The sequence below is a fragment of the Rhododendron vialii genome, chromosome 1a, assembly GCF_030253575.1.
Source record: "Rhododendron vialii isolate Sample 1 chromosome 1a, ASM3025357v1".
NCBI lineage: Eukaryota > Viridiplantae > Streptophyta > Magnoliopsida > Ericales > Ericaceae > Rhododendron > Rhododendron vialii.
In genome coordinates, this window is record NC_080557.1 from 1883109 (window position 1) to 1896535 (window position 13427).

Below are 13427 nucleotides of genomic sequence, written 5' to 3' on the forward strand. Positions count from 1 at the left end.
CAAACGAATCCAACTATGAAAGAAAATAACTATGTTGACTGGTGTTCGATCAACAATTTATTCCTGGATGTTTGCTGTATGTTGGCTGACATTGGAACTGTAGGACTATTAAGGTGAGGAGGGGATGGAGGGTGTTGGGTCCGAAGTGCCCTCATGTATTTGGTTACACAATGCCACTCTCTCCGACCACTCTAAAAACAGACTTGCGGATGTGATGTCGAATACCATAAAAAACTTAATTGAAGCATTCGCTAATACCAATTAGTTTTACGAGAGATGGTGGAAAAACAATGCCGTCAGAAAGATTGGGGGAGATGATGCTTGAGAGGCGGATGGAGGGAAGGAAACGCCGGACGGGGAGAATAGCTGAGAAAAGAAACGGGGTGGACGAACGAGAGGATCAGCCATGACTTTGGGTTTCTTTACTGCTAGAAGATTTTGGGGACCCATCCTTGCCTTCAACCTATATTATTATTCTTTGGATCATCGTCTTCAAACCATTTTGCAAGCAAATAATCTATTCTATTCTATTCTAAAAGAGTATATAGTTAACTGAAAGTAAGTAATTTATTCTCTCTCTTTCTCTCTTACACATTCTTTAATTATATTCCAAGCAAAGAATTCCATTTGCCCATCCCTTTATTATCATCGCATTCTTGTATGTGTAGAGCATTGAGCCCTTTTCCAAACTTATTCTTGAAAAACATACAGTACTGAATCTGTTATATATATATATATATATATACATATATATATATATAGAGAGAGAGAGAGAGAGAGAGAGAGAGAGAGAGAGAGAGAGAGAGAGAGAGAGAGAGAGAGAGAGAAGGGGTGGAGAAGAATGGAGGAATTGCTCTGTGACGCAGCTATGAGAGGGGATCTAGAATCGCTACACGAAATAATTGCAAAGGATAATTACATTCTGGATAAAGTTTTGGTGGGAAGTTTCAAAGGAAAAAACCCGCTTCACGTGGCTACATCAATAGGGCAAGCAGAATTTGTTCAAAAACTTCTGGAAATTAAACCAAAGCTTGCCAAAGTTTTAGATACGAAACTAGGAGCAGCCCTTCACATAGCATCCGCTAATGGAGACGTCATGATTGTGGAAGCTTTAGTGGAGCTTAGTCCTGAGATGTGCATGGCTCGTAATCGAGATGGTAATAACCCTCTTCATATCGCTGCAATGGAAGGCAAGGTCGACGTATTGAAAAAGTTGGTTGAAACCTGCCCCCTGGCAGCTCAAGTTATTTTAGATCGAGGCGACACCATTTTACACTTGTGTGTAAAGTATAATCAGCTTGAGTGTCTCCGACTATTGCTAGAGATTATTAGAGATCCCGATTTCGTACAATCTAAGGACGCCAATGGTAATACCATGTTACACCTAGCTGTTTTCAGTAAGCGTTTTCAGGTATGTCCATATCCAAACTATTTTATTGTTAAATTTTTGGCAATTTTTTTTATCAACTGAAAAATCATTACATTCATAAAGAACCCAGCAACACATGTCGAGGATTCTAACCTAAGATAGAAACATAAGAACAAATAACACTTCAAAAAACAAAACATAAAAAATCATATTGCGAAGCAAATCTCGGAAATAAGTTTGGCAATAGTACAATTCAATGATAAAAGACTAGAAGCTCCAAAGTGGTTCCTAAATACAAATTATAGCAGCAAAAAAAAATTGCAAACATCATCCAAAAACAAAAAATATATATATAAGAACCAGAAAAAAAATACAACGAAAAAATTCCGAACTCCCTAAGTACATTGGCGCACGAGCCAACTAAAAGGATTTGTCTTTGAAACACCATCGCCACTAGCAGATCACCCTCCGCAGTCGATGGATATCCACCAACCATGCACTATTGGAGCCCTAACAACACCTTGGTGTTGAAAGATAAATCGAAAGCGAGGAAATTAAAGGAGGGGAAAATGCAAATTAAGAGAGTAGAAAGAGAAGATCCAAGAAAAACCTATGAAATCACTTGCGTAGATCTGAGATCGAAGGAGAAGAGCCCTCATTGGGGAGAGGCCTTGGGTTGTAGGCGCATTGTAACGTTGTTTTGCTCATGTTTTGACAAGAACAATTGTTTAATACACTATTATTTTTTCTAAATTTTTATTAGTTTGCATCACATTTTTACATGTTTCCTGTTAATCCTGATGAGAGAAATTTAAGAAGTAAATTTTTTTGAACAAAAGCTAATACAACGTTCACTTATTTTAAAATCTACCTTATTGACCTCTAGTCCTTTTCCGTACATGTATCTATATTTTCTTTTGATTTTATCTAATCGTGAGACCAGGTATCTACGTTTTTCAGATTGTCGAACGTGTACTCAAGAGTACTAGAATAGATGTGGATGCACCTAATGGAGCTGGGTGGACAGCGATGGATATTTATTTCTTTGTGCGAAATCGTTCACATAGGCATGAAGTGGATGTGTGGATCGAAAAATTCCTACGTAGAGCTGGGGCTAGAAGACGTAGAGAGATGTTGGTGTTCACGTCTCAAAGCCAGGAGAAATTAATGCAGACAGTAATGGTTGTATCATCTCTTTTTGCAACAATGGCATTCCAAGTGGGGGTGAACCCTCCAGGCGGTGTTTGGCAAGACAATTTCAAAGGACACATTGCTGGAAAAGCTATGCTTGCTGATGAATATCCGAATTCATATGCGTGCTTCATGTTTTTCAACACGGTAGGATTCCTTCTGTCTTTGTTTTTAATCTTATCGATCCTAGCGACAGCTGTGCCAGTGACAAGAAATCCTCGGGGGTTGCTTCTACCTGTCATCTCGTGGTTGACGATCATGACCACGGCGTTCGCTTATACATATTCCATCATTGTTGTCTCACCGAAGCATATGATGGCCGTAACCAATACCATTTTGGTTTCTGTAATCGTGTGGGCCTTTGTGATGATACTTTTGGCCGTAGAGGTCGTGGCTGCCTTTGAGCTTTCCAGATCAAAGAAGGACTGGGAAATGATGTCCAGATTAGCTAGCTAGAGTAAGGCCGAGACTTCTTCCAAATGCAGTTGGCGAGAACATGTCCAGTGTTTGATCTTTTTTACTCATTCTTGGACTCTCTCTCTCTCTCAAACTTACGTGTTCAAGCGAGACCAATGCCACCGCAAACTTGCGGATTGGAGGTCCTAAATAAAGTCAGACCAAAGGTTATATGTACGTAGCTTCATTCTCAGGAAGTACTATAGGACATGTTTCTATTGCGTGTATATGATGTATGCGTACAATTGTACTTTGTGGTTACGCTGCGAATTATGGTACACTGTCATGTACTGTTATGTTATGGGTGTCTTGAATGGAGATACAAGAGATATGTGTGGTTCATGTGATAATTGACATGTATGAATAATTATTATTCAACCACAAATACTTTTCATATACTCATATGAGTGAGTTTGTATAAATGTTTATGGTTGTAGAATAATTGTTGATGAGAATAATTAAGGTAATAACGTAGTTTGAAGGGCAAAAACTCAGGTAATAACGTAGTTTGAACACACCCACCCTTCTTGAATTCTAATCAGGAAGTTAAGGGCACACTTATACAAGTCGAGCTTAGCAAACCTGATTTAACGTAGTTTGGGTTAAAGTTTGAAGGGCAAAAACTCAAGTAATTTTATTGAACATAAACCACCTATTCAAGTGAGATGTTCCATTCTGAATCCTCACACCAACCTTTTCTATTTTTCATTTTTGGTGAACCCATCTATTCTAATCACATAGATGAAGTACTTTTTTTAATAAATTCGGGTCAACTTACACACACATCAATTACTTCCAAGGGCCCAATCACACCGCCAGGGACGGATCCAAGAATATAGCCTAGTAGGGACACTTGAAAATCACAATGGCGAAAGTTTTTTTTAAGTCAACCACAGTAAGATCGTATACAATTAAGGCATGCATTACTAACTACAAAAGTTTATAACGTACACTTTAAGTTAAATTAGGTAAAAATGAGCGCAAAATCTTGGACAAAAAATTTTAAAATATGTTTTAAATGAACGTCGACAAGTTTTAGAATGATCAAGTTAGTTTTGTTAATGACTTTATTTGAAAATATTTCTCCCAGACGACTACAAATAAAGATAATCTAGAAAGAATAGCTCCAAATAGACAAACACCTCATAAAACAACGAATATTACTGCACCATATGATGAAATTCAGGCATAAAACTAATTTTATATGTGTATTTTCGAGATATATCCAAGCGTGTATATTTATATAATAGCACACTTTCACAATTATGCTAATTTATACAAAATATATTCAAAAAATCTTTTAATTTCGAGTGAGAGTACGCTTTTGAGTAGGGGCACGTGCCCCCCTTTAGATCCGTCCCTGCACACCGCTCTCTTGCGGAGAGCTCAATTAAAACTGGTGGAAAACTCCGTAAAGACTAACCCCAAAGAAGCTTGTAACAACCACAAAGTTTTGAACACGAGAACTGAGAAGCAAACAATTTTCTAAGTTTCAGTCCTTGACCACCGGACCAATCTCTTGGTGTGGAATGTCTTTCTTTTTTATCAGTACACAAAAAATGTGAAGAGTCGGAGAGAAGCAATCTCACACTATCTCACAATCAAAGCACAAAATACAGATGATTTCCCGTCTGGAAATCAATCTCTCTCTCTCTCTCTCTCTCTCTCTCTCTCTCTCTCTGTTTTTCTTCGTCACTCTTAAATGCACCGAATAGGTTGATGCAAGCACACACCACACAACTCTCACCCAATACCAACTTCTCCACCTCATTTAATAGCCAACTAATCAGATTTGTGCGCCTCCACAACCCACTTTTCACTCACAGTAAACTGGACGAGATCCTTTACCGCCTGATCCTGCGGCCTCAACATTTCCTTCACGATTATTTATGTGGTGATGTCACCATGATTTTTGCAAAATGTCTTTTGGGTCCTACTCCTACATGATAGTACCAAAAAGATAAGATTTCTATGAATACTGTGAAGTGAATGGTCAGACTTCATAAACAAATTTGGACCCACGAATGAATGCTAGTGTGTGGAAGAAAAAGACACATTAATCAAATAAGTTACGAATGAATATTCTGAACTTTTGAGAGAGAGAGAGAGAGAGAGAGAAGGGGTGGGAGAGAATGGAGGAATTGCTCGGTGATGCAGCTATAAGAGGAGATCTAGAATCGCTACACAGCATCATTGCAAAGGATAATTACATTCTGGATAAAATTTTGGTGGGAAGTTTCAAATGGAAAAATTCGCTTCACCAAGCTATATCAACCGGGCAAGTGGAATATGTTCAAAACCTTCTGGAAATCAAACCACAGCTTGCTGAAGTTGTAGATGTGGAACTAGGCGCGGCCCTTCACATAGCGTCCACTAATGGGGACTTAAAGATTGTGGAAGCTTTAGTGGAGCTTAGCCCTGAGATGTGCATGGCTCGTGATCGAGATGGTAATAACCCTCTTCATATTGCTGTGATGAAAGGCAAGGTTAACGTATTAAAAAAGTTGGTTCAAACTTGCCCCCACGCAGCTCAAGTTATTGTAGATCGAGGCGACACAATTTTGCACTTGTGTGTGAACTATAATCAGCTTGAGAGTCTGCAACTATTGCTAGAGATGATCGGAGATCCCGAATTTCCTCACTCTTGGGATGTCAATGGCAATATCATATTACACATAGCTGTTTTCAGTAAACGTCCCGATGTAGGTCCATATTCAGACTTTTTTGATTGTTATATTTTTGGCAATTTTTCGTTATCATTGAAAAAAATCATTACATTCATAAAGAACCCAGCGACACATATCGAGGATTCGAACCTAAACTACAAATAACACTTGCAACAACAAAACACGAAAATCAAGATAAGAGACTATTGCTTATGATCAAGATACAAGGCTTTAAGCTCCCTAACGGATATTGGAAGCAAATCTCGGAAATAATTTTGGTAATAGTACAAGTCAATGATAAAGACTAGAAGAGCTCGAAAGTGTTGCCTAAATTCAAATTAGACTAGCAAAACAATTGCGAAATATCATCCAGAAAACAAAGAAACCCAAACTCCCTAAATAGTGGCGGCGGCGAGCCAGCCCAAAGGATTTGTCTTTGAAACACCACCGCCTCTGGTGCATGCACCACCCTCCTGTACAATCGATAGATATCCACCACCACTATCGAAGCCTGAACAACACCTTGGTGATGAAGGATAAATCCAGAGAGAGGAAAAAAAGGGGAAATATACAAATAGAGATAGAAAGAGAAAATCCTATGGACGAGCGTCTGAAAAACATGTAGATTTGTGATTGAAAGAGAAGAGCTCTCATTGCGAGAGAGGCCTTGGGACGTTCTTGGCGAATTATTAACGTTATTTAGCTCAGGTTTTTACTAGAACAATTTCTTAATATACGAGTATTTTTTCTAACTGTTAATAGGTTTTGCGCCAAATTTTTACATATTTCCTATTAGTTTTGATGAGAGAATTTTAAGAAGTAGAATTTTAAGAGCAACGCTATAGTGATCAACTTTGGTGACCACATTTTATGTACCAATACAGTGATGACATATAATATGATACCCAAAATATGATCATTAAAAATTATCATTAAATCATTAGTGCAATTTAAAAATTTACCTTATTGATCGACCTTGCCCTTTTATGTGTATCAATATTTTCTTTTGTTAATTTTTATGTATTTGTGAGACCGGGTATATGCATATTTCAGATTGTCAGATATGTGCTTAACAGTACTGAAATAAATGTGAATGCATTTAATGAAGTTGGGTGGACGACGATGGATATTTATTTCTTTGTGCAAAATCGTCATCGGGAAGAAGTGGATCCTTGTATCCAAAACTTGCTAGATGCAGCTAGGGCTAAAAGACGCCTACATATGTTGGTGTTAACTCCATCTTAAAGGGCGGAGAAATTAATGCAAGCATTAATGGTTGTATCATCGTTGTTTGCGACAATGGCATTTTAAATGGGGGTGAACCCTCCAGGCGGCGTTTGGCAAGAGGATTCAAAAGAACACTCAGCCGGAAAACTATACTTGCTTATAAATATGTTAAATCATATTCGTGCTTCCTGTAATTCAACACGGAAGGATTCCTTCTGTCTTCATTTTTAATCTTATTGCACCTAGTATCTGTTGTGCCAGCGCCAAGAAGTCGTTGGGGGTGGGTTCTACATGTAACGTCGGTCATGACAATCATGACCACGATGTTCGCTTATACATATTCCGTCATTGTTGTCTCACCGAAGCATATGAGCCGAAATTATAATCATTTTGGTTTCTGTGATCGTGTGGGCCTATTCGATGTTAAGTTTTGCGGGAGAGGCTGCATTTATGCATGCACCAAACAAGGAAAGGATTTTCAGAATAGTTAGGGGTAGGCCAAGACTTCTTCGACATGCAATTGACGAGAACGTGTCCAGTGTTTGATCTTTTTCATTCTCATGCTTGGACTCTCTCTCTCTCTCTCTCAATCAATAACTCAGATGTCTAAACTAGCTTACACACCTCAACCAATCCTAATAGACTAATGCCATGGGCAAACTTACGGAGGTCCTAAATAAAGTGAAACCAAAGCTTAGCTTCATTCTCAAGAAGTACAATACGACGTGTATTTATTTGCATGTATATTATATATGCACGTACAATTGTACTTAGTGGTTATGCTGCGAATTATGGTACTCGGGTCATGTATTATGTTATGCGTGTCTTGAATGGAGATACAAGAGACATGTGTGGTGGTTGTGAATTGTGATAATTGATGAGAATATATAATAGAATATGACCCATTTGTTAGTACTTATAGGAGTAGTCTAGTAGATTATTTAGCTTACTCGAAAAATATCAATGAATATTGGTGTTGGGATTTATTATGAATAATTACTAATACCAATAAGCTTGTAGCTCAAAGACACTTCTTCACTTCTTCCACAGGAAAGATGAGGGTTGGAGTCTCACCAGGTGATTGCTTAATTGGTGAGGTACTGAGGTGATTGATGCTCTTTAGGCTTCTCACTCATATGCCGTTTAACAGTAACCCTTTTTCATCCCGAGATGTTTAGTGATTATTATGGCTAGTCCAGTGGAGTATTTACTTAAGTAATAACCAAAAGTTGTCGTTGAATGTGTGTTTTGGCTTAAACTGCAGTCCGAATTGAAAGTATTGAACGAATTTTAAATAAAAAAATAAAAATATATATGTTTCAATCCAACCGTCAGTTGCATTTTTGGATGGCCCGAATGTGCGTGCCGAGTACCACGTCAACCATACCCTATTTGCACCCAAAAATTTCTCATTCTAACTACTTACTGAAACCAGTTGCTCCATACCCGGTTATATGTAGTAACGTAGTAGAAAGCGATACTTGACCCAATTTTTACCAACGGTTTACTGAACCGTCGCTAACAAAACCGTTGGGTGATCTCAATTTTCTTGTGGTGTGCTGATCATTGTGACAATTATTGGGATGCAACTTTACCTTTTTGCCAAAAACAAAGTAACGTCCCGATTTTTCGGACGCACTAACTTTAATAATTTCCTTGTACGTGGCGAAGACCAACAAGGCTTTTAGGATAGACGACATATGTTAGTGCTAGCTCCACTTTATTATGTAGAAGAAGTAGTGTGTGGTGGTGGAGGAGGGTTTTCGATAGGGCTGCAAACGAGCCGAGCCGAGCCGAGTTTTAGAGTGTTCGAGCTCGGCTCGGCAAAAATTTAGTTGGCTCGAGCTCGGCTGGAGCTCGTGACGAGCTGCCGGACTCGAGCTCGAGCTCGGCTCGATATGTATTTACGGAGCTCGAGCTCGGCTCGTTCGGCTCGTTTATGAAACAAATATATATAAATATATATATAAATAAATATAAATATGTAAAAATATATATATAAATATATATATAAATATATTATATAATCGAGCTCGCGAGCCAATTCGAGCCGAGTTTCGACTAGCTCGAGCTCGGCTCGTTTATGAAACGAGCCCAGGACTCGAGCTCGAGCTCGGCTCGTTTTTGTCTTGAACCGAGCCGAGCCGAGCCGTTATCGAGCTGAGCTCCGAGCCGCTCGCGAGCGGCTCGGATCGTTTGCAGCCCTAGTTTTCGATCTACTTTTCTGCTCTAATTTGTGTGTTTGTCCCATCTTTTGTCTTCAAACTAATTTTTTTTTTTTTTGGATCATAGTCTTCCAATCATATTGCAAGCAAATTACCTACTCTAAGAGACTAGCTTGTTGACCGGAAGTAAGTAATTTGTTCTCTCTTTCTCTTTCTCTTATCTATACCACTAATGCAACCAAATAAGTCCTTTTCTCCATTTTTTTTTTTTGTTTGTATTTTCTTAGAGAGTAAAAAATAGATTTAAAAAAATGCCTTAGATCTTCGAATGTTCACATGCTTTAAGGTGAATTTACAATATTCCTCAATAATTGGCCGGGCATCATACTTAAATCCAGTTCAGAAGATGCTTCACTGTATCATCACATTCTTGTCTGTGTAAAGTATTCAACATTTGAAGAGAGAGAGAGAGAGAGAGAGAGAGAGAGAGAGAGAGAGAGAAGTTGTGGGAGGGAATGGAGGAATAGCTCTATGATGCAGCAATGAGAGGGGATTTGGAATCGCTACATGAAATAATTGCAAAGGATAATTACATTCTGGATAAAGTTTTGGTGGGATGTTTCAAAGGGAAAAATCCGCTTCATGTGGCTATATCAACAGGGCAAGCAGAGTTTGCTCTAAAACTTCTAGAAATTAAACCAAAGCTTGCTGAAGTTATAGATACAGAACTAGGCACGGCTCTTCACATAGCATCTGCTAATGGGGACGTAAAGATTGTGGAAGCTTTAGCGAAGCTCAGCCCTGAGATGTGCATGGCTCGTGATCGAGATGGTTATAACCCTCTTCATATTGCTGCAATGAAAGGTAAGGTCGATGTATTGAAAAAGTTGGTTCAAACCCGCCCCTGCGCAGCTCAAGTTATTGTAGATCGAGGCGACACCATTTTGCACTTATGTGTAAACTATAATCAACTTGAAAGTCTGCAACTATTGTTAGAGATGATCAGAGATCCCGAATTTCCCCACTCTTGGGATGCCAATGGCAATACCATATTACACATAGCTGTTTTCAATAAGCGTTCTGAGGTATGTCTATATTCAAACTTTTTCATTGTTAAATTTTTGGCAATTTTTTGTTATCATTGGAAAAATCATTACATTCATAAAGAACCCAGCAACACATATCAAGGATTCGAACCAAAAATACAAATAACACTTCCAACAAGTAAACATAAAAATCCAGATAGGAGACTATTGCCTATGATCAAGACTAAAGCTCCCTAACGGATGTTGGAAGCAAATCTAGTAAAAAAGTTTAGCAATAGTCTATACTACAGGATTTCCCGGCCAATCCATAGTACATGTCAATGATAAAGACTAGATCAGCTCCAAAGTGTTGCCTAAATTCAAATTAGAGGAGCAAAAAAATTTAAAAATCTTATCCAAAAAACAAAAAGAAAAAATTTAAAAACAGAAAACTATACAACAAAAATCCCAAACTCCCTGAATCGTGGCGACGGCGAGCCAGCCCGAAGGATTTGTCTTTGAAACACCACCGCCTCTGGTTATGCACCACCCTCCACAATTCGATGGATATCCACCACCATTATCTTTGGTTATGCACCGCCTCTTAACAACACCTTGGTGATGAATGATAAATCCAATGAGAGGAAAAGAAGGGGAAATATACAAATAGAGATAGAAAGAGATCAGATCCCATGACAAACATATGAAAAAACATGTAAAATATGAGATTGAAAGAGAAGAGCCCTAATTGGGAGAGAGGACTTGGGACGTTCTTGGCGAATTATTAACATTTTATTTTTTTGGCTCGGCAAAGAAAAATTATTAACGTTGTTTAGCTCAGGTTTTAACTAGAACAATTTCTTAATGAACAGTTATTTTTAAAAAAAATTTATAGGTTTTGCATCGAATTTTACATATTTTCGATTCGTCTTGATGAGAGAAATTTAAGTACATTTTTTTTTTTTTGAAGAAAAGCTAAAAAAATGTTCACCTAATTTAAAGAGCAATGCTATGGTGATCTTTAGTGACATATAACATGGTACCCAAAATATGGCCAACAGAGATTTGTTCAAAAAAATTGTGCACCTAGTTTAAAAAGCAATGCTATTGTGATCATCTTTACTGACACATAATATGGTACCCAAAATATGGTCAACATAGATGATCTCTAAATCATTAGTGTATTCCAAAGCTAAATTATTGATCGACTTTTTCCTTTTATGTGTATCTATATTTTCTTTTGTTAATTTTTATCTATTCGTGAGACCGGATATATTACATATTTCAGATTGTCAAACATGTACTTAATAGTACTGAAATAAATGTGAATGCATTTAATGAAGCTGGGTGGACGGCGATGGATATTAATTTCTTTGTGCAAAGTCGTCATGATGAAGAAGTGGATCCTTGTATCCAGAACTTGCTAGGTGCAGCTGGGGCTAAAAGACGAACACATATGTTGGTTTTAACTCCGTCTCCAAGGGCAAAGAAACTAATGCCGACATTAATGGTTGTATCATCATTGTTTGCAACAATGGCATTTCAAGTGGGGGTGAACCCTCCGGGTGGTGTTTGGCAAGAAGATTCAGAAGACCACTTAGCCGGAAAAGCTATACTTGCGTATAAATATCGGAAATCATATTCGTGCTTCATGTATTTCAACACGGTAGGATTCCTTCTATCTTTGTTTTTAATCTTATTGCTCCTAGTATCTGTTGTGCCAGCGCCAAGAAGTCATTGGGGGTGGGTTCTACCTATAACGTCGGTTATGACGATCATGACCACAGCATTTGCTTATACATATTCCGTCATTGTTGTCTCACCGAAGCATATGGCAGCTGAAATTATAATCATTTTGGCTTCTGTGATCGTGTGGGCCTATTCGATGTTAAGTTTTGCGGGAGAGGCCGCGATTATGCATGCACCAAAGAAGGCCAGGGAAAGGATTTCAAGAATATTTAGGGCTAGGCCGAGACTTCTTCCAAATGCAGTTGGCGAGAACGTGTCCAGTACTGTTTGATCTTTTTCATGCTCATGCTTGTACCTCTCTCTCTCTCTCTCAGGTGTCCAGGTCAACTTATGGTTACCTCGACTAGTCCTGAGAGTCAAATATCACCACAAACTTGCAGAGGGTCTAAAATAAAGTCAGACCAAAGCTTATATGCAGCTTCATTCTCGGAAAGTACTATAGGACACGTTTCTATTTGCATGTATATGGTATATGCGTACCTATTTGTACTTTGTGGTCATCCTGCAAATTTATGGTACTCATGTCATGTATTTATGTTATACGTGTCTTGAATGGAGATACAAGGGACGTGTTTGTTTAGTAATTATATTATGGTCAGTCTACTGGTTTGTTTTTAGTATTTAACTTAAGTAATAACCAAAAGTTGTCACTGAAGGTGGTGTGTCTTTGGGTTAATAACACAAAAGGATTATTTTGTCTTTATTTCAAAAAAATTCGCCTTTGTTATTTTTGGGTTAATTTTTTAGTGAATTATTAAATTGTCTCAATTAGAGAAATGTAGTATGTAAAAAGTCATAGTCAAAATATCAAAGAAGTTCAGACAAAAATAATCCAAAAGAAACAAATTTTTGTGATTATTTGTCTTCTTTTTTTTTCTCAATTTTCCACCATAATCTTATACTTGTAGATTCCTCTCGTCGAGAGAAATTAAAAATCTATATGCACCTATTGTGTTATCCATATTGACATATTGTGCCACCTCATGAACTTGCCTGCAGAACCGGTCATCCATAACATTTTAATTCGTATCGTAACTTTTACACTAAAAATTCGTAACTTTTCATCAATAAAATTCATAACATTTTCCCTAAATCATAACCTTTTAGTGTATATCGTACTACAAGAAAAATTACATTGGGTGACGAAAGAAAATCGTCATAGATTGCATGTTTTTCATCACAAATAATATAAGTGACGAAAAAAATTTTGTCGGCTAAAGGTTGTCGAGGATTCATACTAGATTTCGAACCCGAGTCTTCTAAGTTTTGCGCACAAGCTTCAACTAACTACAACACACACACTTTTCAGTCTATGTTTGAAATATCTAATATATAACATATACATTTTTTTTTTGAACGGCGAAATAGAAATTTATTAGGGAAAAGAGGGAAAGCTTTCAACCAAAAATTGGAAACACCGTCGGTTGCATTTTTGGATGGCCAGGATGTGCGCGCCAGGTACCACATCAACTGTACCCTATTTGCACCCAAAAATTTCTCATTCTAACTGCTACTGAAACCAGTTGCTCCATACCCGGTTATATTTAGTAACGTAGTAGAAAGTGATACTAGACACAGT

At 37.8% G+C, this 13427-nt stretch overlaps 3 protein-coding genes across 6 annotated transcripts; all 3 read left to right on the plus strand.

Annotated features, from left to right (window-relative positions):
• The first annotated feature begins 841 nt into the window (after nt 1–841).
• LOC131317463 (ankyrin repeat-containing protein BDA1-like) lies at nt 842–3016 on the plus strand. Its single transcript, XM_058347014.1, has 3 exons — nt 842–1411; nt 2133–2187; nt 2313–3016. Exons 1-3 carry the CDS (start codon nt 842–844, stop codon nt 3014–3016), a joined length of 1329 nt encoding a protein of 442 aa, XP_058202997.1.
• Nucleotides 3017–5093: 2077 nt separating this feature from the next.
• On the plus strand, nt 5094–7312 carry LOC131325400 (ankyrin repeat-containing protein BDA1-like). 3 transcript variants are annotated; one of them, XM_058357651.1, is made up of 2 exons: nt 5094–5718; nt 6736–7312. In XM_058357651.1, exons 1-2 carry the CDS (start codon nt 5149–5151, stop codon nt 6925–6927), a joined length of 762 nt encoding a protein of 253 aa, XP_058213634.1. In that variant the 5' UTR covers nt 5094–5148; the 3' UTR covers nt 6928–7312. The 3 variants fall into 3 exon arrangements, with proteins under 3 accessions (XP_058213634.1, XP_058213643.1, XP_058213645.1); XM_058357660.1 differs by having other exon boundaries at nt 6791–7312; XM_058357662.1 differs by having other exon boundaries at nt 5095–5718; nt 6759–7312.
• Nucleotides 7313–9182: 1870 nt separating this feature from the next.
• Nucleotides 9183–12394, plus strand: LOC131325414 (ankyrin repeat-containing protein BDA1-like). Of its 2 annotated transcripts, XM_058357679.1 has the most exons (3): nt 9183–9260; nt 9421–10159; nt 11388–12394. In XM_058357679.1, the coding sequence occupies exons 2-3, from the start codon at nt 9617–9619 to the stop codon at nt 12117–12119; spliced, it is 1275 nt and encodes a 424-aa protein (XP_058213662.1). In that variant the 5' UTR covers nt 9183–9260; nt 9421–9616; the 3' UTR covers nt 12120–12394. The 2 variants fall into 2 exon arrangements, with proteins under 2 accessions (XP_058213662.1, XP_058213653.1); XM_058357670.1 differs by lacking the exon at nt 9183–9260 and having other exon boundaries at nt 9367–10159.
• Nucleotides 12395–13427: the final 1033 nt, after the last annotated feature.